Below are 24,720 nucleotides of genomic sequence, written 5' to 3' on the forward strand. Positions count from 1 at the left end.
TACTTAGGAAGTGATCATCATCCATACACCTTGAAAGTTTCAGTTCCACCTTTCTAAGCATTGCTATAAAAATTCCATTGTTCATTATTATAGTTATGTATGGTCCACTTTACAGCAGGAGGTGCAAGGTTGAAATAAATAATTTTAGTTAACGTCACATTACAGCGCTGCCTTACTTTATATATTAGCAGAGGCTAGTTATACTACAACACTCCAAATTAGAGTTAAATATATAATCCCTATGTGACTAGTTGTGTTTTTATATCAAACAGGCTCTGAGAGACGACATAGCTTGGATAGAATGACTCTGTTGTTCTTTTTTTTATACCAGTATTATGTGCTACTGCCAATCCTATATATTATTGGATGCAATAGCTACATAACAGCTCTATATATTCTTACAGATAAGCTTGATTTAATAGATTTGGAGTTCTCATATTTAAGTTTTCAGAGTTTTCCCATTACAGTTATTAGTTATTATTTATGTTTGATTTATTAACCTTGAAGACTTTATCCTATATTATACTACGATATCCTAGGTTGTGGTTATACATTAGACCTAATTATAGTCCTGAGGGTCCAAAAGTGGCCCTATATGCTCTATCTTTACTCCTACTCCAAGACGCAACTTATAGTTATTTCTTGAATTACATCACCACACAGTCTTTAATAATATTGTAATTTTTTTTTTTTCATATAGATAAAATATGGTTCATTAATTGAGACCCAAGAGTGGTCTCCTCAAGATCTAGACTACCTTCAATAGCTTTTCGCATTTACTATTACTACAAGGTCCAAAAGTGGCCTCATCTGTTAAGTTGAGGGTAAACAGTTTGTATGGCAAAGGTAAACATTACATGTTGATACAATGTAAACATTACAAGTTGATAAGACGGGAGTCTTATCAACTTGTAATGTTTACCTTGTTTGGTTTATTTTGACTGTAAGTAATGAAACAACCTTTCTTTGTAATCTTCATTGACGGTATTACTGTACAAATGCCTTGAATTTAACCTCAATAAAAATATTTTTTTTAAAAAACTTGAACTGACCCTTTTTGCTTATTTGAAGGCGGTAGTGCAGCTAGGGCCTTCGTGATGGCAGTAACAAACGTTTTTCATTGCTGGGGGTATGCCATCTGCATCCATCTGTAAGGAGGAGACAGTAGGTGCATTAGTACACAAAGAAACATTATTTGATCAATATGCGATAAGAAATCTAAGCATGAGTCACATAAATGAATTGAAGAAGCTACTTCAGTTGTTTTACAATAAGCACACTTCGCTATGGTAGAAAGTTGTTCAAGAGAATGTTGCTCCATTATAGAAAAAAAATTATATAAAATTTTTTAAGATGCAATAATTACTATTATTACCCCGTTAAGGCAAACATTTAGAGGAAAGGAAAAAATATGCCCCTTTTATATAGCTTTGCAAGAACGTTAAAGTACTAAGCAATGAAGCCTAGGAAAGCAGTTAATGTCAGTTTGCGCAAATTTCAAATGCAAATTTATAGAGAAAAAAGGGCGCTCTTAAAGAGGCACATGTGTGATAACGTGTGCAATATTGATGTGCCAATAGTGATGCATGATACAAAAAAGTATGTATTATGGCCCGAAAATACAAATATTTATGACGTGTACTAAAAGGCGTCAACAAGGGCGCAACAAACATGGCACGTCAATCTGACACATTAATTTGCGTAGTTTGATGTATGCATGTGAAAATGCATAAAGAAGTGGCGGTTCGAATGCATGCTTGCATGTGCATGAGAAAAAAATTGGCCACAAGTAAAATAACAAGCAAGGGGAATAGTAAGAATCTGTCCCTGGGCCATACATACACATAGATATACATATTTAAACTCTTAAACATAGTTAGAAGTGCTTAGATAAAAAATGTGTCTAGATAAAAAATACAAAATATACTTACCCATAAACACTCGTCCACTGATAGCAAACAGCCAAACCAGTACTGAAACATATCAGCAGAGGTAATGGAATAGGAGGACGGCAGAAAATGAATCCCTGCGACCAAATTTACAGAGAGCTCATGAAAAGATTTCCCGTGAGGCGAAAACATGGTGTCATGAGGCAGTACTTTACTTCACTCTGACAAGCACTGTACTCTGAGGGGAACTAGGCTTCAATATGCTCTGAAGCACCTTTCACTGAAGAAATCGAGCAAATCGTTATGCTTCAACCACCTCCAACAAAAGCAAAGTTTAAAACTGAGGTAGGTGTGAGGTGTGAGGTGTGTGTGTGTGTGGGGTTATAGGCTTTTGGAGTTTGTGAAACTTTGCCTCCTTCTCGTGGGAATGTATATCCCATACATAACAGCTTTTGGACTCTTGCCACCTATATGAATGAAATAGAGTACTGTAGGAAATGTAAAATTAAAAAAGGATACGATTACTAAGGAAATGTTAATATTACTGGGTAAGAAAAAATTGTATTGGAGCAATTAAAAACGAACATGGAGGGGGTGGAGCCAGCTACCAACGAAGCAAGATGTGTGTGAAGAGCTCCTGGCTCTAAATGGATTAAAAGATGACTTATACCTTATAAAAAAGCCCTTATACACTAAAAATAGATCCCTATAGCACAGAGAGGTGCTGAACATTCTGGGAGATAGATCGAGTGGTTGTTTCTGGCTTTGAGATTGCAACCGAACAATGGCCATGATGGGGGCCTCAGATGACTGGGGTTCGGCGATGCCGCGACTCCTTGGCAATGATTTCTCCAGCCTGGCACTGATATTGCGCAAGCTATGGGCAGCAATCAGCAAAACTGCCTATTCACATGGGGGTGACCGGTTTATGGACTCTGGCTATGACAACACAGTGATTGCCACGTGTCATGGCGACTGTGCAAATACCTATGTTCCCCAGAGTGTGGGCGGCCGTATCGGATTTCTTCAGCAATTGGACGATGCTGCCAACAACGGTAAGGAGAGGCTGCACCATGCTGTGCGCAGTTCTATAGACGAAGAAGATAAAAATAGGTCTGATGGGAGCTCTACACTCTGGCAGCCCAGCGCATCGACATACCCCTTTTGCAGTCATCCTAGGGGGGTAAAGCCACTGTGGAGGCAGTTACTAGTTACATAGGAAATGGCAGACAAGCTCCTGGAACCTATGGTTTTCATTCCCATGCCTTTGCGACCATCATCAGCTATACGAGTGCGGTTAAATCAGCTCTTCCCATTTGTGAATTGCAGCAGCTAACTTCTACAGATGAACTGCATAGATCTGGTATTGGCTAGGATAACAAAGAAAGTTAGAAGGGGCCTTTATACAGATGACATAGTCTGATCTATCTGACTTAATCCCTAACGGTTATGCCTTATGATATGATTTTTTTCTTGCCCTGTTCTCTTGAATGACAGACTGTGAACATTTGCTTACTCTGTATTATGATTTCCTATTATCTTGCTTATATAGTTGTTTAAATGTATTCTACATATCTACATGTGTTTTTTTAATACTTTCCTGTTACTATATCAAGGCAGCTTATATTCTATTAGATGTATATACTATACGTTGAGAGTGTGCAATACCCTACTTATAATGCCCTAGTTATAGAGATGCATATGTACTTGAAATGAGGTATATCACTTGAACCTGTTTCACTTCATCATGTCACAGCTGATACTGTATACATTTATTTGCGTGTCTTAAATAGCTGGATATTACCTATGTCATACTAACATAAACCCTTAATCCCCCTTCAGCATCACAGAATTTACTTTTTCTCCCTCTCCTTTAGACATAGATATTTGCTAACTGATATGATACACCTGTGCTAGGTATAGGGCCCATACCCAGTCAACGGGATTTAACTAAGCGAAAAGGGGATGCTCTTCTAATTTACCTTACCCTACCATTTAGAAGCAGTTACAGTATCTCTCTATATATTTAGGTTACCTCAATGTTGGGCTGTCTGTTTTATTCATTAAATAGTGTTATTCTCAATATATTTATTTGTTGTACTCTCTCAGATATATATAAACATGGTAATGAATGTTTTCTCTTTATAATTAATGATATTGGTGTATGCTGTCAGATGTCTGCACTGCCATTAGTGGCTGATTGATAGAAGGCTGATATTTCTCAGAATTGATGATCCCCCTACATGTTTAGTTGTATCACAATAAGTGAATTAATTACCCTTATAATACTAGAAATTACAGGAGAGCCTTTGAACTGTTGTTGGACTGGTCTCCTTCCCCCACCCCTCATATAAAACTGGCACTTTTTGAAGGTAACCAGAGTTTTATTTTGCGGTTTCCCTCGAAACATACCGCAACTAAAATGAATATTCTTTCAAACAAATACCCACACTTATGGGGCTCATATATGTTCTTACCTACATTGTTAGTTTCTATATATCTTGATCCACAGTTTATTATTTACCTTATACATTACTATGGGTTCCTGAAAAGCATCCCTTGATTCTTCTTAGGTTATAAAATATTTTATATGTGAGTAGATTTTCCAAACAAAACAAATTGAAAAATGTAAGAATCCCTATATGCATTTTATTATCAGCTCCATGATATTAAAAGCTTTTTATTGTGTTTTACAGATTGTATCCAAAGGCATTCCTATGCACGCAAGAATGATTCATTCCATAACGGGAAACAAAACTGCTATTCCGTATGGGAAGCGTCATCAGGTATTTTATTTCTTTATTAAAGGAGCCCCATTATCAAAAATAATTATTATTTATTTCATATATGTCCTCGATTTGTTACTCCAAAATGGAATGTAAAGATGTACAAGAAAATGTGTAATGCCACATATAAGGAATTGTATTCTGTCCTTTTACATTTCTATTTTGTTTTCTTGTGTGATGTTTTCTATCTTTCTAATAAAAAAATAATTAACCACTCCCCCCAAATTTTTTTTAACAATTATGGTTATTGTCCCAAATATACATTTTTAAAATTGCAGACACGTGCACCTAGGGTGATACTGTAAACTTTTAATGGCGCCTAGACAATAGCATATTTAGCTTAATGTCCTTGGGCATGGCTGATGCATACAGCTGGTGATATCTGTACCAGTTTGACATAGTGATGCGTGCAGGATCTGAATCGTCAACAGGTCAGCAGACATTAAGCAGATTAAGTCTTTAGTCTTTGTAAGTTTTGTTATGAGGTCAACTCCAGTCAGGATAAGCTTTTCTTGGAATAAAAAAGTTAACTGTATAAGTTGCCCAACAGCTCTACAGTTTTTCCCTTCTTTGTCATCTGAGCCTTGCTTTGTAAATTATTTGATATCGCCATTGAGAGCACAGGTTTAATGCTTGCTGGCTGTGGGCTAGATCACAAGTGGAGCGCTAATTTATCACACGCCAGTAAACTGGCAAATTTGCCTGTTTGCGGGCACTCGATAACCAGCCATTATAAGAGCTTGCAGTAGCAATTAGTGCTTATAAAATTAACCAGAGGTCAGATTCAAAAATTGTGTACCATAACCTAGTTGTATGAAAATAATCAATAATAGAAGATGATCATCCTGATCCTTAACTTGTGTGCCACCTTTTAGGTGGTGGACTTAATCCTCAGATACGATCGGGATGACTGACACCCCTTGCTAACGGCTGATTGGTCGCGAATATGTAGGGGGTGGCATTGCACAAGCATTTCTTATGAAATGCTTGTGCAATGTTAAATGCCGACAGAGTATGCAGGGTAGCACTACTTGTAATACAAAACGGGGGGTGATAGGTGCGCTGCACTTAGCTAAAGGTATATATGCAATTAATATATATATATAGATGTGTATCAGTTAAATATAAATTGGCAGATGTATTTTGCTGTGCGTATAAATTACTATTGAATGTGCCAAAAATGTGTTTTTTATATATATGTGTTATATAACACAGTGTAGAGATCTCTAAGACAGAGGGAAAATAGCCGCAGTGGGTTTGACCAATATTTACTTATAAAAAATATACAGTACAAATAAAAACGATCTCAATGATCTAAGTTTTAAAACATCATATTATAGGGACGTCTCCCAGATAAATAGCAGAAAATATGAATCACATAAAACCATATATCCACAGTTTGAAACAAGGTTAAACCATATATATGAAATCCAGCGTATGCATCTGATTGCAATCTAAAATACGGTTAAACAAGCTGCCCCAAACATACATTTTATGCACAAATGTCCGTATTGTAGAGTAAACGTTAAGGTATAGGCCAATATGGTACCTTTGTACCCAGCTTATTTACAGCTAGACAGTTCAAAAGCTCGTGAGCGTTCATAAAAAATATACAGAGGTAGGACTTTTTCAGTCTTTTGGTCGATGTTATTTTCAGATAAGACAGGGTTACCTTATTTTTCGTAGGTGTTATTATCAGATTGGACCGGTTACCTTATTTTTCGTAGAGCCGTTCACAGAATCCGTCTTCCCTCTTAACTAGTGACTTAGCAGCGCCACATGTGTCTTGGCGTCTGACGTCACAACCTGGTTTCTCGGGTGGGATTGGCTGGAAATTTTGAGTGATAGGTAACTTTTTGGATGACAAAGAATTCTTCGTTTAAAGTATAGAAGATGTTGGCAAATCCAGCACTTAGTGCTATGCGCACGCAGGAAAGGAAAAAGTCCCAAATAGCTTGTAGTAGCCAACCCGGGTTGTTGTAGTTTTGAAAACTGTTCCACTTAGTAACAAAGGAATAATAGAACTTGTGTTATAACTCAACACAAATAAAGGTAAGAGGGAAGACGGATGCTGTGAACGGCTCTACGAAAAAACAGAATTTATGCTTACCTGATAAATTACTTTCTCCAACGGTGTGTCCGGTCCACGGCGTCATCCATAACTTGTGGGAATATTCTCTTCCCCAACAGGAAATGGCAAAGAGCACAGCAAAAGCTGTCCATATAGTCCCTCCCAGGCTCCGCCCACCCCAGTCATTCGACCAACGGACAGGAGAAAAACAGGAGAAACCATAGGGTGCCATGGTGACTGTAGTTAAAGAAAGAAATTCATCAAACCTGATTAAAAAACCAGGGCAGGCCGTGGACCGGACACACCGTTGGAGAAAGTAATTTATCAGGTAAGCATAAATTCTGTTTTCTCTAACATTGGTGTGTCCGGTCCACGGCGTCATCCATAACTTGTGGGAACCAATACCAAAGCTCTAGGACACGGATGAAGGGAGGGAGCCAATCAGGTTACCTAAACGGAAGGCACCACGGCTTGCAAAACCTTTCTCCCAAAAATAGCCTCCGAAGAAGCAAAAGTATCAAATTTGTAGAATTTGGCAAAAGTGTGCAGAGAAGACCAAGTCGCTGCCTTACATATCTGATCAACAGAAGCCTCGTTCTTGAAGGCCCATGTGGAAGCCACAGCCCTAGTAGAGTGAGCTGTGATGCGTTCGGGAGGCTGCCGTCCGGCAGTCTCATAAGCCAATCGGATGATGCTTTTCAGCCAAAAGGAAAGAGAGGTAGCAGTAGCTTTTTGACCTCTCCTCTTGCCAGAATAAACGACAAACAGAGAAAACGTTTGTCTGAAATCCTTTGTTGCTTCTAAATAGAACTTTAAAGCACGAACTACATCTAAATTGTGTAACAAACGTTCCTTCTTTGAAACTGGATACGGACACAAAGAAGGCACAACTATTTCCTGGTTAATATTCTTGTTGGAAACAACCTTTGGAAGGAAACCAGGTTTAGTACGCAAAACAACCTTATCTGAATGGAACACCAGATAGGGCGGATTACACTGCAGAGCAGATAACTCAGAAACTCTTCTAGCAGAAGAAATAGCAACCAAAAACAGAACTTTCCAAGATAACATCTTGATATCTATGGAATGTAAAGGTTCAAACGGAACCACTTGAAGAACTGAAAGAACTAAATTCAGACTCCAGGGAGGAGTCAATGGTCTGTAAACAGGCTTGATCCTGACCAAAGCCTGAACAAAAGCTTGAACATCTGGCACAGCTGCCAGTCGTTTGTGTAACAAGACAGATAAAGCAGAAATCTGTCCCTTTAGAGAACTCGCTGATAATCCCTTATCCAAACCTTCTTGAAGAAAAGAAAGGATCCTAGGAATTTTGATCTTACTCCATGAGAATCCCTTGGATTCACACCAACAGATATATCTTTTCCATATTTTATGGTAAATTTTTCTAGTTACAGGTTTTCTGGCTTGTATCAGAGTATCTATCACAGAATCCGAAAACCCACGCTTAGATAAAATCAAGCGTTCAATTTCCAAGCCGTCAGCTGGAGAGAAACTAGATTTGGATGTTCGAATGGACCCTGTACAAGAAGATCCTGTCTCAAAGGTAGCTTCCATGGTGGAGCCGATGACATATTCACCAGGTCTGCATACCAAGTCCTGCGTGGCCACGCAGAAGCTATCAAGATCACCGAGGCCCTCTCCTGTTTGATCCTGGCTACCAGCCTGGGAATGAGAGGAAACGGTGGGAACACATAAGCTAGGTTGAAGGCCCAAGGCGCTACTAATGCATCCACTAGAGTCGCCTTGGGATCCCTGGATCTGGACCGTAGCAAGGAACCTTGAAGTTCTGACGAGACGCCATCAGATCCATGTCTGGAATGCCCCATAATTGAGTCAACTGGGCAAATATCTCCGGGTGGAGTTCCCACTCCCCCGGATGGAATGTCTGACGACTCAGATAATCCGCCTCGAGTTTTCCACTCCTGGGATGTGGATCGCAGATAGGTGGCAGGAGTGATCCTCCGCCCATTTTATGATTTTGGTCACTTCTCTCATCGCCAGGGAACTCATTGTTCCCCCCTGATGGTTGATGTAAGCAACAGTCGTCATGTTGTCTGATTGGAATCTTATGAATCTGGCCTTTGCTAGTTGAGGCCAAGCCCTGAGAGTATTGAATATCGCTCTCAGTTCCAGAATGTTTATCGGGAGAAGAGACTCTTCCCGAGACCATAGACCCTGAGCTTTCAGGGAGTCCCAGACTGCGCCCCAGCCCACTAGAGTCCATCGGTCGTGACGATGACCCACTCTGGTCTGCGGAAGCTCATTCCCTGGGACAGGTGATCCTGGGTTAGCCACCAACGGAGTGAGTCTCTGGTCTTCTGATCTACTTGAATCACTGGAGACAAGTCTGTATAGTCCCCATTCCACTGTTTCAGCATGCACAGTTGTAATGGTCTTAGATGAATTTGCGCAAAAGGAACTATGTCCATTGCTGCAACCATCAACCCTACTACTTCCATGCACTGAGCTATGGAAGGTCGTGGAACAGAGTGAAGAACTTGACAAGCGTTTAGAAGTTTTGACTTTCTGACATCTGTCAGGAAAATCTTAATTTCTAAAGAATCTATTATTGTCCCCAAGAAAGGAACTCTTGTCGACGGAGACAGGGAACTTTTTTCTATGTTCACCTTCCATCCGTGAGATCTGAGAAAGGCCAGAACGATGTCTGTGTGAGCCTTTGCCTTTGAAAGAGACGACGCTTGTATCAGAATGTCATCCAAGTAAGGTGCCACTGCAATGCCCCTTGGTCTTAGAACCGCTAGAAGGGACCCAAGTACCTTTGTGAAAATCCTTGGAGCAGTGGCTAGCCCGAATGGGAGAGCCACAAACTGGTAATGTTTGTCCAGAAAGGCGAACCTTAGGAACTGATGATGATCTTTGTGGATAGGAATATGTAGATACACATCCTTTAACCCCTTAAGGACCAGCGACGTACCCTGTATGTCGCTGGCCTTTTTATGGGACTTGATTGTTTTATAGCGTGGTCTTGCCACCAGCGTTGAGACTGCTCTATTCCACAAAGCCTGCTGGAGGGATGGAATTAATAGCGTGTTCTTGCTAGACTTGTGCTATTATGTCCTGAAAAAACCCTTAACGACCAGTGACATACAGGTTACATTGTGGTCATTAAGGGGTTAAATCCACGGTAGTCATAAATTGACCCTCCTGGATTGTAGGCAAAATCGTTCGAATAGTTTCCATTTTGAACAATGGCACTCTGAGAAATTTGTTTGGAATCTTTAAATCCAGAATTGGTCTGAAGGTTCCCTCTTTTTTGGGAACTACAAACAGATTTGAGTAAAACCCCAGTCCTTGTTCCATAGTTGGAACTGGGTGTATCACTCCCATTTTTAACAGGTCTTCTACACAATGTAAGAATGCCTGTCTCTTTATTTGGTTTGAAGATAAGTTAGACATGTGGAACCTTCCCCTTGGGGGTAGTTCCTTGAATTCCAGAAGATAACCCTGAGAAACTATTTCTAGTGCCCAGGGATCCTGAACATCTCTTGCCCAAGCCTGAGCGAAGAGAGAGAGTCTGCCCCCTACTAGATCCGGTCCCGGATCGGGGGCTACTCCTTCATGCTGTTTTGGTAGCAGCAGCAGGCTTCTTGGCCTGCATACCCTTGTTCCAGCCATGCATCGGTTTCCAAGCTGGTTTGGTTTGCGAAGCATTACCCTCTTGTCTAGAGGCTGCAGAGTTGGAGGCCGGTCCGTTCCTGAAATTGCGAAAGGAACGAAAATTAGACTTATTCTTGGCCTTGAAAGGCCTATCTTGTGGGAGGGCATGGCCCTTACCCCCAGTGATGTCTGAGATAATCTCTTTCAATTCTGGCCCAAAAAGGGTTTTACCCTTGAAAGGGATATTAAGCAATGTTGTCTTGGAAGATACATCCGCTGACCAAGACTTTAGCCAGAGCGCTCTGCGTGCCACAATTGCAAACCCTGAATTTTTCGCCGCTAATCTAGCTAACTGCAAAGCGGCATCTAAAATAAAGGAATTAGCTAACTTAAGTGCTTGAATTCTGTCCATAACCTCCTCAGACGGAGTCTCTCTACTGAGCGACTTTTCTAGTTCCTCGAACCAGAACCACGCTGCTGTAGTGACAGGAATAATGCACGAAATAGGTTGCAGGAGGTAACCTTGCTGTACAAAAATCTTTTTAAGCAAACCCTCCAATTTTTTATCCATAGGATCTTTGAAAGCACAATTATCCTCGATAGGAATAGTAGTGCGCTTGGCTAGTGTAGAAACTGCCCCCTCGACCTTAGGGACTGTCTGCCATAAGTCCTTTCTGGGGTCGACCATAGGAAATAATTTCTTAAATATAGGAGGGGGGACAAAAGGTATGCCGGGCTTCTCCCACTCCTTATTCACTATGTCCGCCACCCGCTTGGGTATAGGAAAAGCGTCGGGGTGCACCGGAACCTCTAGGAACTTGTCCATCTTGCACAATTTTTCTGGAATGACCAGGTTGTCACAATCATCCAGAGTAGATAGCACCTCCTTAAGCAGTGCGCGGAGATGCTCTAACTTAAATTTAAATGTCACAACATCAGGTTCTGCCTGTTGAGAAATTCTACCTGAATCAGAAATTTCCCCATCTGACAAAACCTCCCTCATGGCCACTTCAGATTGGTGTGAGGGTATGACAGAGCAATTATCATCAGCACCCTCCTGCTCTACAGTGTTTAAAACAGAGCAATCGCGCTTTCTCTGAAAAGCAGGCATTTTGGATAAAATATTTGCTATGGAGTTATCCATTACTGCCGTCAATTGTTGCATAGTAACAAGCATTGGCGCGCTAGAAGTACTAGGGGTCTCCTGCGTGGGAAAAACTGGTGTAGACACAGAAGGAGATGATGTAGAACTATGTCTACTCCCTTCATCTGATGAATCATCTTGGGCAACTTTACTATCTGTGGCAGTACTGTCCTTACTTTGTTTGGACGCTATGGCACAATTATCACACAATTTTGAAGGGGGAGACACATTGGCTTCCATACATACAGAACATAGTTTATCTGAAGGCACAGACATGTTAAACAGGCTTAAACTTGTCAATAAAATACAAAAACCGTTTTAAAACAAAACCGTTACTGTCTCTTTAAATTTTAAACAGGGCACACTTTTTTACTGAATATGTGAAAAACTATGAAGGAATTGTTCAAATTTAACCAAATTTTCACCACAGTGTCTTAAAGCATTCAAAGCATTGCACCCCAAATTTCAGACCTTTAACCCTTAAAATGACGAAACCGGAGCCGTTTACAGTTTTAAGCCCTCTACAGTCCCAGCTACAGCCTTTGCTGCGACTTTACCAAACCCAGGGGGGTATACGATACCAAATGAAGCCTTTCAGGAACCTTTTCAACTATTTCCAGACCCACACACATGCAGCTGCATGTCCTGCTCTCAAAGGTAACTGCGCAGTAATGGCGCGAAAATGAGGCTCTGCCTACTACATAGAAGGCCCTTCCTGACTGGGAAGGTGTCTAAACCAGTGCCTGACGTAAAAAAAAGTTCCCCAAAGTTATAAAGTGTGAATTTCAACATCAAGCTGTATAAAATGCCCAAATAAAGCAATCGATCTAGCCCATAAAAGTGTCTACCAGTTTTATAGCCCATATTAAGCCCTTTATTCTGTTTGAGACTAAGAAAATGGCTTACCGGTCCCCATGATGGCGAAAATGACAGCCTTCCAGCATTACACAGTCTTGTTAGAAATATGGCTAGTCATACCTTAAGCAGAAAAGTCTGCCAACTGTTTCCCCCAACTGAAGTTATCTCATCTCAACAGTCCTATGTGGAAACAGCAAACGATTTATTTTAGTTACTGCTGCTAAAATCATATTCCTCTCACAAACAGAACTCTTCATCTTTTTCTGTTTCAGAGTAAATAGAACATACCAGCACTATTTTAAAATAACAAACTCTTGATAGTAGAATAAAAAACTACAACTAATCACCACATACTCTTCACCATCTCTGTGGAGATGCTGCTTGTTCAGCGGCAAAGAGAATGACTGGGGTGTGCGGAGCCTGGGAGGGACTATATGGACAGCTTTTGCTGTGCTCTTTGCCATTTTCTGTTGGGGAAGAGAATATTCCCACAAGTTATGGATGACGCCGTGGACCGGACACACCAATGTTGGAGAAATAAGGTAACCGGTCCAATCTGATAATAACACCTACGAAAAATAAGGTAACCTGTCTTATCTGAAAATAACATCGACCAAAAGACTGAAAAAGTCCTACCTCTGTATATTTTTTATGAACGCTCACAAGCTTTTGAACTGTCTAGCTGTAAATAAGCTGGGTACAAAGGTACCATATTGGCCTATACCTTAACGTTTACTCTACAATACGGACATTTGTGCATAAAATGTATGTTTGGGGCAGCTTGTTTAACCGTATTTTAGATTGCAATCAGATGCATACGCTGGATTTCATATATATGGTTTAACCTTGTTTTAAACTGTGGATATATGGTTTAATGTGATTCATATTTTTATAGGGAGACGTCCCTATAATATGATGTTTTAAAACTTAGATCATTGAGATCATTTTTATTTGTACTGTATATTTTTTATAAGTAAATATTGGTCAAACCCACTGCGGCTATTTTCCCTCTGTCTTAGAGATCTTTACACTGTGTTATATAACACATATATATAAAAAACACATTTTTTGGGCACATTCAATAGTAATTTATACGCACAGCAAAATACATCTGCCAATTTATATTTAACTGATACACATCTATATATATATATATTAATTGCATATATACCTTTAGCTAAGTACAGCGCACCTATCACCCCCCGTTTTGTATTACAATTGTTTCTGAGAGACCGAAGGATCTTTCTTTTTGGTAGGTGTTTGGTATTCTTCATTGCCAGCGCACTACTACACACCCCTTCTTGATTAGCACTACTTGTAGCAACAGTGGAAAGTGAGAACAGATTTGAGCGGTGTGCATTTTATTCAGATACAAATTACTGTATGCATTATTCGTATGATGCAATATCCATATAGTTTGTTCCCTCACAATCTCACTTTCCACCGTTGCTACAAGCAGTGCTACCCCAGCTGGTTAAGGCTAACAAAGGTGATTATAATAGATAGGGCCACCCCCATAGAATAGTCACTGCCTGAGTGAATTTTTAACATGCAGTTATATACTGCTTGTTGAAATGCTGGTCTTGAGGAATTGAAAATGGAAGCAGTAACCTGTGCAACCAGGAATGCCATGACGCTGGCACGCATGCGCATTAAGGTCAAACTTTGTGAAACAACTGATGCCATGTCACAGGATATGATGTGGTTCGCTACTTTCACTGGTTCGTGTTTTCTCAGAACACCGTCTGGGCAGTCTTGTGAGTGATCGTTGTGGTATAAAAAATGGTTCCCCCACGGCCAGCCATTTCTCCTGCACCTCGGCAACATTCTGAGCTCCGCCTCCCCACTGCAGCTACTCCCTCCCCCGCCTCTGGGCTATCTCCACAGCTTCTTCTGCTGCTCCTATGCAGCTTTTCACACGCTGCCGTCAATATCTTTTAATATATAATAATTGATTGTGAGCTGTGTTAAAAAAAACAATACATTTACTCAATACGTTTAAATACTCAAGTACATGAAGAAACATGTAGTAATATTCATGAAATAAAGAGTAATAAAAAATAATGTTAATAACGCTATCACATTTGTTTCATTCTCTGTATATCATTTGTTGAAAAAGTATAATCTGATCAGAAGGGGGCACTAATGAGTGACTAAATATGCCAACAATTTAGACTTATCAGCAACTCAAGTCTATTGTGTTGATAACATAACTAGCATTGTAATACATACAGAATTATAGCTACAGAGGATTGTCCAAGAGTAGACAAAATAAATTTATTTATAATCAAAGTTCACTTCTATGGTGTGAAATAAATCCTCATTAGATCCAAGTAAGCATATGTTGGCTGCCTCCTCCTCGCCGACAGGTCCGGGTTGACTATAGGAAATAAGGAAGAACAGAGGGGTGCCTCATGTGTAATATCATCAAGTTTGTGTGAAAACACAATATAGTAAGAGCCAAGTGGGTACTCGCATATTTGTGGAGCACACCAATGTGCTGGTAGGTGCAGGCTGTAGATTTAGCAGGTGTAACAGCTCACCCACAACTAGAATTGTCCATGTGCTGCAGTAAAAGGATGAAGCATAGACAAAACAAGCACTATATGTGCAGATCACTCAGAGTACAGTTATATCTACTTTGCAAAGTGCCAAATGGGTACTCACATGCTGGCTTAGCACACCAATGTGCTGGTAGAAGCAGGATGGCAAATTGAGGGAAGGTGTGTCAGCTCACCCCAAGGAAGGTCTTCCCAATAGGCAGTATCCAAATGCAAGGATGTCTTAATGGTTAAGCTCCCATATGATAACAATGAAAGCAGGCAGATAAGGTGTATCCACTCAGAGTTGTTTTTCATACAAAATAGTATTTATTATAAAAACAAATTAAAAACAAAATACAAAAGAGTGGAATAGGGGTATTCTAATATCCCCCTAAACATGCAATGCGTTTCTCGGCATAACATGCCGTTTCATCAGGCATATTGTTCACCTAACAAAAATGAGCACTGTCCTCCCTTTAGGGGGGCGTGTTCTCTAATTTATGTGATACACCTGCCTGTTCTGAATCTACCTATGTGATTAGCAAGCATTTAGATTTCTTATATTACACCATATATGATATATCCATCATAAAATACCATTGTACTATCTTGTATATATACATGACCAACAACTGTTATCCATTAAGACATAGAACCATTTCCATCAAAAGGTTATATGACAGTTAAATACATTTCATTGTTAAAATATCACTTCATTTTGTATTATTTTGAAACTATCTTTTCAGCTTATGTCACATTGTATAAAACACTGACGATAATTTTGATACAGTCAGTCGACTGATATAATTTATTATCTCACAAAAATTTGCAATTTAATAATTTATTTTCCAAATTCAGCCAATCTCTCCTCCAAAGCATGTCGATCTCATATTCAACATCTGAAAATTCCAACAGGGGATAAAGAGCCTGATTGCAACAAACGATCGCTAAGTGGATCTAGTCATTTTTATTTGCTTTTATTGTTAGACGGAACTCTTATCTTTTAAACGGGTCCCTAACAGGCTTGTGTAGCCCGATCTTACCTTTGTGTGCATAGTTGGTCAATTTCCTTTTTTCAAAAAAATGGAAAGTGTATTTTGTTGTTTACGGTTGCACCGAATTAAATGTGTATTGCTAACAACCATTCTGAATTGTAGGCACTCTGGATCAGGTATATTTCAATTATAGTGCATTTCCGTATTTAGTTTACGCTGTAATTTAATTGGCCCATGTATATGCTCGCCGATATAGGAAGTGAATCATGACAGCAAGGACCTATCAGATCGAAGGTGTGTTCGTTTTTTGCTGCCGCCCACTCAATTCAACTACCAATAGAATGGGCTTTTGTGTATTTCCTTTCTTAACATTTTCATATGATCGGTTTAAGTGGGCTAGTAGCTGACAAGGCTTCGGTCATGAATCAAAAATTAACCCCTTTGTGACTTACAAAAATGTACCCTATCCAAACTAGTCTAATTGCTATATTTTAAACCGCAACCCAGATTTTTTCTCACAGCCATAAGTGGTATAGACAAGAAGTATTAAGTATACTTGCATTATGTATAAATATCAAGCTCATATTGAAATAGTGGACATATTTGCCCATGGCTCGGGTATTCTTATATAATATAACGCCCTGGTTGCGTACTTATGGACTATAAGACTCTTATTGGTGTATCAAATGTAATGTATCAAAGTATATGTATATAGTGTATCAAATGTAATGTATCAAGGTATATGTATATAGTGGCACGGATTGAATCCCCACACTGTAGTGCTTGTGTACTACATGATAATGATCTTAATGATCTAGTGTAAAGTGTGATATGTATAGGTTGTAAAGTTTATCTATTAAAAATATCGCCTATCTCTACTAGAATAAAAGTGACATAAATCATAATATATTATAGGAAGTAACTAATCACCCTTACACTTCTCTTGGGATATCGTAGTGTCCACTAATACTAAATCTGTATCACCTATAATGTGTTGTGTATCAAAAATTCCAATTGACTGTGAAGTGATAAAGGATGATGTGTTTTTTATAAGAACACATAAATGGAATGATACATTAATCTTGTATTTATGTGTATTTAATATAGTGTTAAAATACAATAACCCTGATTGGAACAGCCAATAGAATGCGACCTCAATCCTATTGGCTGATTGGATCAGCCAATAGGATTGAAGCTCAATCCTATTGGCTGATTGCAACAGCCAATGGGATTTTTTCAACCTTAATTCCGATTGGCTGATAGAATTCTATCAGCCAATCGGAATCTAAGGGACGCCATCTTGGTTGACGTCACTTAAAGGAACCTTCATTCGTCGGGAGTCGTCGTAAGAAGAGGATGCTCCACGTCGGATGTCTTGAAGATGGACCCGCTCCGCGCCGGATCCATGCAATGCGTTTCTCGGCATAACATGCCGTTTCATCAGGCATATTGTTCACCTAACAAAAATGAGCACTGTCCTCCCTTTAGGGGGGCGTGTTCTCTAATTTATGTGATACACCTGCCTGTTCTGAATCTACCTATGTGATTAGCAAGCATTTAGATTTCTTATATTACACCATATATGATATATCCATCATAAAATACCATTGTACTATCTTGTATATATACATGACCAACAACTGTTATCCATTAAGACATAGAACCATTTCCATCAAAAGGTTATATGACAGTTAAATACATTTCATTGTTAAAATATCACTTCATTTTGTATTATTTTGAAACTATCTTTTCAGCTTATGTCACATTGTATAAAACACTGACGATAATTTTGATACAGTCAGTCGACTGATATAATTTATTATCTCACAAAAATTTGCAATTTAATAATTTATTTTCCAAATTCAGCCAATCTCTCCTCCAAAGCATGTCGATCTCATATTCAACATCTGAAAATTCCAACAGGGGATAAAGAGCCTGATTGCAACAAACGATCGCTAAGTGGATCTAGTCATTTTTATTTGCTTTTATTGTTAGACGGAACTCTTATCTTTTAAACGGGTCCCTAACAGGCTTGTGTAGCCCGATCTTACCTTTGTGTGCATAGTTGGTCAATTTCCTTTTTTCAAAAAAATGGAAAGTGTATTTTATTGTTTACGGTTGCACCGAATTAAATGTGTATTGCTAACAACCATTCTGAATTGTAGGCACTCTGGATCAGGTATATTTCAATTATAGTGCATTTCCGTATTTAGTTTACGCTGTAATTTAATTGGCCCATGTATATGCTCGCCGATATAGGAAGTGAATCATGACAGCAAGAACCTATCAGATCGAAGGTGTGTTCGTTTTTTGCTGCCGCCCACTCAATTCAACTACCAATAGAATGGGCTTTTGTGTATTTCCTTTCTTAACATTTTCATATGATCGGTTTAAGTGGGCTAGTAGCTGACAAGGCTTCGGTCATGAATCAAAAATTAACCCCTTTGTGACTTACAAAAATGTACCCTATCCAAACTAGTCTAACTGCTATATTTTAAACCGCAACCCAGATTTTTTCTCACAGCCATAAGTGGTATAGACAAGAAGTATTAAGTATACTTGCATTATGTATAAATATCAAGCTCATATTGAAATAGTGGACATATTTGCCCATGGCTCGGGTATTCTTATATAATATAACGCCCTGGTTGCGTACTTATGGACTATAAGACTCTTATTGGTGTATCAAATGTAATGTATCAAAGTATATGTATATAGTGTATCAAATGTAATGTATCAAGGTATATGTATATAGTGGCACGGATTGAATCCCCACACTGTAGTGCTTGTGTACTACATGATAATGATCTTAATGATCTAGTGTAAAGTGTGATATGTATAGGTTGTAAAGTTTATCTATTAAAAATATCGCCTATCTCTACTAGAATAAAAGTGACATAAATCATAATATATTATAGGAAGTAACTAATCACCCTTACACTTCTCTTGGGATATCGTAGTGTCCACTAATACTAAATCTGTATCACCTATAATGTGTTGTGTATCAAAAATTCCAATTGACTGTGAAGTGATAAAGGATGATGTGTTTTTTATAAGAACACATAAATGGAATGATACATTAATCTTGTATTTATGTGTATTTAATATAGTGTTAAAATACAATAACCCTGATTGGAACAGCCAATAGAATGCGACCTCAATCCTATTGGCTGATTGGATCAGCCAATAGGATTGAAGCTCAATCCTATTGGCTGATTGCAACAGCCAATGGGATTTTTTCAACCTTAATTCCGATTGGCTGATAGAATTCTATCAGCCAATCGGAATCTAAGGGACGCCATCTTGGTTGACGTCACTTAAAGGAACCTTCATTCGTCGGGAGTCGTCGGAAGAAGAGGATGCTCCACGTCGGATGTCTTGAAGATGGACCCGCTCCGCGCCGGATGGATGAAGATAGAAGATGCCGTCTGAATGAAGACTTCTGCAAGTCTGGAGGACCACTTCTGCCGGCTTCATTGAGGACTTCTTGCCTGCTTGGATGAAGTATTCTCCTGGCTTCGTTGACGATGGATGTCGGCTTTTCAAAACTGTAAGTGGATCTTCAGGGGTTAGTGTTAGGATTTTTTTTTAAGGGTGTATTGGGTGGGTTTTATTTTTAGCTTAGGGTGTACTACTGAGAAGCATGTGGTACATAATCAATGAGTGTGTGTACTACTGAGAGGCATGTGGTACATAATCAGTGAGTGTGTCTACTACTGAGAGGCATGTGGTATATAATCAGTGAGTGTGTGTACTACTGAGAGGCAGGTGGTACATAATCAGTGAGTGTGTTTACTACTGAGAGGCATGTGGTACATAAACAGTGAGTGCGTGTACTACTGAGAGGCATGTGGTACATAATAAATGAGTGTGTGTACTACTGAGAGGCATGTGGTACATAATCAGTGAGTGTGTGTACTACTGAGAGGCATGTGGTACATAATCAGTGAGTGTGTGTACTACTGAGAGGCATGTGGTACATAAACAGTGAGTGTGTGTACTACTGAGAGGCATGTGGTACATAATCAATGAGTGTGTGTACTACTGAAAGGCATGTGGTACATAATCAGTGAGTGTGTTTACTACTGAGAGGCATGTGGTACATAATCAATGAGTGTGTGTACTACTGAGAGGCATGTGGTACATAAACAGTGAGTGCGTGTACTACTGAGAGGCATGTGGTACATAATCAATGAGTGCGTGTACTACTGAGAGGCATGTGATACATCATCAGCGAGTGTGTGTACTACTGAGAGGCATGTGTTACATCATCAGTGTGTGTACTACTGAGAGGCATTTGGTACATAAACAGTGAGTTTGGGTACTACTGAGTGGCATGTGGTACATAAACAGTGAGTGCGTGTACTACTGAGAGGCATGTGGTACATAAACAGTGAGTGCGTGTACTACTGAGAGGCATGTGGTACATCATCAGTGAGTGTGCGTACTACTGAGAGGCATGTGATACATAATCAATGAGTTTCAACCTCTCCCTCAGCACTGGTACATTTCCCTCATCGATGAAACATGCACTGGTTACACCTATCCTCAAAAAACCTTCCCTTGATCCTACCTCCCCATCCAACTACCGCCCTATTTCCCTCCTCCCTCTTGCCTCAAACTAGTATATGCACGCCTATCCCATTTCCTTACGTTAAACTCCCTTCTTGACCTGCTGTAATCTGGATTTCGCCCCTATCACTCCACAGAGACAGCTATTGTTAAGGTCACCAACGACCTACTTACAGCAAAATCAAAAGGCCACTTCTCTCTGCTTATCCTCCTTGATCTGTCTGCAGCCTTTGACACTGTTGACCACCCTCTTTTGCTCCAAACCCTCCAATCCTTCGGCATCTGTGACACAGCCTTTTCATGGCTCTCTTCCTACCTGTCAAACTGTACCTTTAGTGTAGCCTTCTCTGGGGCCTCCTCTGCCCCGTCACCACTTTCTGTCGGAGTACCGCAAGGCTCTGTCCTTGGTCCCCTTCTCTTCTCAATCTATATGTCATCACTAGGTTCCCTAATTAAGTCCCACGGTTTCCAATATCATTTGTATGCCGATGACACCCAAATCTACTTCTCTGCACCAGACCTATCTCCTTCCTTGCTAACCCGTGTCACTAACTGTCTTTCTCACATCTCTTCCTGGATGTCCTCTCACTACCTCAAGCTAAATCTCTCCAAAACTGATGTCCTCTCACTACCTCAAGCTAAATCTCTCCATAACTGTCGACAACTCCATCATTACCCCTACCCCGCATGCCCGATGTCTCGGGGTCACATTTGACTCAGATCTTTCCTTCACTCCTCTCATTCAGTCCTTGGCTAAAGCCTGCCGCTTCCACCTTAAAAACATCTCTAAAATTAGACACTTCCTTACACAAGACACAATTAAGATTTTAATCCACTCTCTCATTCTTTCCCGCCTTGATTACTGCAACTCTGTCCTCTCTGGTCTCCCCACCTGCCGCCTAGCTCCTTTACAATACATAATGAATGCCTCTGTTAGACTCATCTTCCTTACACGTCGCTCTTCATCTGCTGCTCCTCTCTGCCACTCCCTTCACTGGCTTCCTCTTGCCTCTAGGATCAAACACAAAATTCTCACTCTGACATACAAAGCCCTCAACTGCACTGCTCCCCTCTATATCTCAGACCTTGTCTCCAGATACTCTCCCTCCCGTCCCCTTCGCTCTGCTCATGACCTCCTCCTCTCCTCCTCTCTGGTTACCTCATCGCACTTCTCCAGACTGGCTCCCATCTTGTGGAACTCTCTGCCTTGCCCCACAAGACTCTCCCCTAGTTTTGAAAGCTTCAAGCGCTCCCTAAAGACTCTACTGTTCAGGGATGCATACAACCTATGCTAACCTTACTTTATACCAGTTCCACTCCTCCATTGCTATCCCCTGAACCCCCTTAAGTCCAGCTGTTTGTAGATCCCCTTCTTAAGAGCTGATTACAACAGTGCAACTCTTGGCAGGGCCCTCTACCCATTTGATCCCTTTAATTGTTTTGTTGTACTACCCTCTGTTTATAGCGCTGCAGAATCTGTTGGCACTCTACAAATAACTGATAATAATAATAATACTGAGAGGCATGGGGTACATCATCAGTGCCTGAGGCTGACTGTGTGGAGATTGAATGCTTAGTCCTTGCCAAGAGAGCGTTTTTCTGAGAGAGTTATTGATACTCTCATTCAAGCTCGTAAGCCGGTTACTCGTTGCATCTATCATAAGGTGTGGAGAACCTACTTATTCTGGTGTAAAGAGCTTGTATTTCCTTGGCATAAAGGTAAGGTTGCCAGGATTCTGTTGTTTCTCCAGGATTTAGTCTTTCGGCCAGTTCCCTGAGGGGACAGATTTTAGCCTCATCTGTTTAACTGCACAAGAGGCTCTCTGAGCTTCCAGATGTTCAGTTGTTAAGGCTCTGGTTAGGATCAGATTTTCAGATTTTCGTCTCCCCTTTAGAGTCTAAATTTGGTTCTTAAAGTTTTGCAAAGGGCTCCTTTTGAGCCTATGCATGAAATTGACATTACGTTGTTGTCCTGGAAAGTTCTTTTTCTACTGGCGTTTATGTTTTCTGAACAAAGGGGATCTTAGAGGAGCTTTTGCATCCATTTGTGTCATGAATGCACAAGCAGTATGTATACAATTTAATTGAGAACCACAAAGTTTATATAATCACATTTGGCAGCAAAATGGTGGCATGAAATATACCAACATTATATATTTTTTGTTTAAATTCAGTAATAGCAAAAAATCTAAAAATGATCTGGTATTTTGGGCAAGTTTTTCTCTGAAATTTCTGGTAGTAATAGGGGTTAATGTGACAAGTCCCATATCATGAAAACAAAAAGTCCTTTTTAATTCAGAAACATCCACTAAAAACAAAAATATATATATTTTTTCTAACTCTGTCTCTTTGGTGCAACAAAGAAAAACAAGACTGTGTTCCTTTAAAAAGGTAGTTTTGCTAAATAATGTCACCACTTGTATGCCCTCACATTTGACAAACCACAAACATACATCTGCTGAAAAAGAATCAACATGTTCTCCAGAAGTTCCTTTTTATCTGTGCTTGATAGGTAGCCATGCAGGACAAAGAGTATAAGATGATCGAAATAGAATCTTCAGCATTTCTTTATTACTTGTTAAGCCTGGAGATGAATTTCAAGGCATTTACCTAAATTGCTTCTTAATAACTCCAGCTTAACCTTTATTTGTTCAGATTTTAAAAACTTTCATTAAAGGACTATAAAACACAGTTTTAAAATTCATTTTTTTAAACACACATGTATGCAGCTATATATACAATCTAGACAGTTCCCACTTACTCTTTGGTCAAAACAAAGCCTCTAAGGTGTTTAAATCTTATTTTTATTTTTCATGATGACATTACAAAAGACAGCCCAAAAATAAGGGCTGTCCAATACGCTATTAAAAACTTCTAACATACATATTTAAATCAATACGGCGAGCACCCCCAAAGCATGTGCCGTTGTTTCAAGCATCTCACTACTTGTACTAATTAATATGTAATTTGAAGTGCTTCATTCTCGTTTGTCTAGGGATGATCCTTAGATACTTACCGTATATACGATGCTTATCTTCCTGTTCTGCAATGTTGCAGCTCCGACTCCGAAGTAGTGATGTCCAGTTTGTGAACGAATTGTTCTTTTGAACTGGATCTTTTCAGTGAACTGTATGAATCAGTTCACCAAACTGAACTGATTTGTTTGCAAACAGTTCACTTCCTGAGTCTGCAGCAGCACTGGTATTATGATCCTAGAGTGAGTTCTGCTAACTCCTCCTTTGCAATGAATCACACAGCAGAATCAGACATCCTCACTCTAGGATCATATTACCAGTGCTGTTGTATCAGTGTACTGAATCAGTGTGCTGTTAAAGGGACAGTCTACACCAGAATTGCTATTGTTTTAAAAGATAGATAATCCCTTTTTTACCCATTCCCTAGTTTTGCATAACCAACACAGTTATATTTATATATTTTTTACCTCTGTGATTATCTTGTATCTAAGCCTATGCAGACTGCCCCTTTATTTCAGTTATTTGACAGACTTGCAGTTTAGCCAATCAGTGATGGCTCCCAGGTAACTTCATGTGCACAAGCACAGTGTTATCTATATGAAAAACATGAACTAACACCCTCTAGTGGTGAAAAACCTGTTAAAATGCATTCTTAAGAGGCGGCCTTCAAGGTCTAAGAAATTAGCATATGAACTTCCTAGGTTAAGCTTTCAACTAAGAATACCAAGAGAACAAAGAAAAATTGGTGATAAAAGTAAATTGGAAAATTGTTTAAAATTACATGCCCTATCTGAATCATGAAAGTTTTTTTTGGACTAGACTGTCCCTTTAACTCATTTGCAATGAATCTTTTACTCCTTTGCAATGAATCGTTCAGTTAACAGTTCACTGATTCTAATATCAGGTCACAGCAGTTTCAATAGACTACTGTCTTCAATGTGAGGAGAGGGCTTGAGGTGGTCTTTAGGGGGTACACACTGAATATTTTTTCTAGTTATAACATATAATTAAACATTTGTAATGTTACAGTGTGGGGTTATTACATTGCCAATTATATAGTATATGCTGCCAAAGAGAACTGTAATGCCTTGTAGTCACGTTTGGGGAATAATAGGTAATAATTAAATTAAAGATAAGATTCCACCTGCTGCTTGGTTTGGCATTCCCCCCCTCCCCCTCACACAAAAGATTGAGTTGGGTATGCACTATACAATAAAGAGGACCAGATTGAGCATATTTTATATACAT

At 39.6% G+C, this 24,720-nt stretch overlaps 1 protein-coding gene across 1 annotated transcript in view; it reads left to right on the forward strand.

Moving 5' to 3' along the window:
• The window catches only part of KMO (kynurenine 3-monooxygenase), a 387,978-nt gene that overhangs the window by 155,643 nt on the left and 207,615 nt on the right, over positions 1–24,720 (forward strand). The window contains exon 4 of the mRNA XM_053711153.1: positions 4,586–4,675. Within this exon, the coding sequence (XP_053567128.1) occupies positions 4,586–4,675 (90 nt within the window). The remainder of the gene's footprint in view (positions 1–4,585; positions 4,676–24,720) is intronic.

The sequence above is a fragment of the Bombina bombina genome, chromosome 4 (assembly GCF_027579735.1).
Source record: "Bombina bombina isolate aBomBom1 chromosome 4, aBomBom1.pri, whole genome shotgun sequence".
Classification (NCBI taxonomy): Eukaryota; Metazoa; Chordata; class Amphibia; order Anura; family Bombinatoridae; genus Bombina; species Bombina bombina.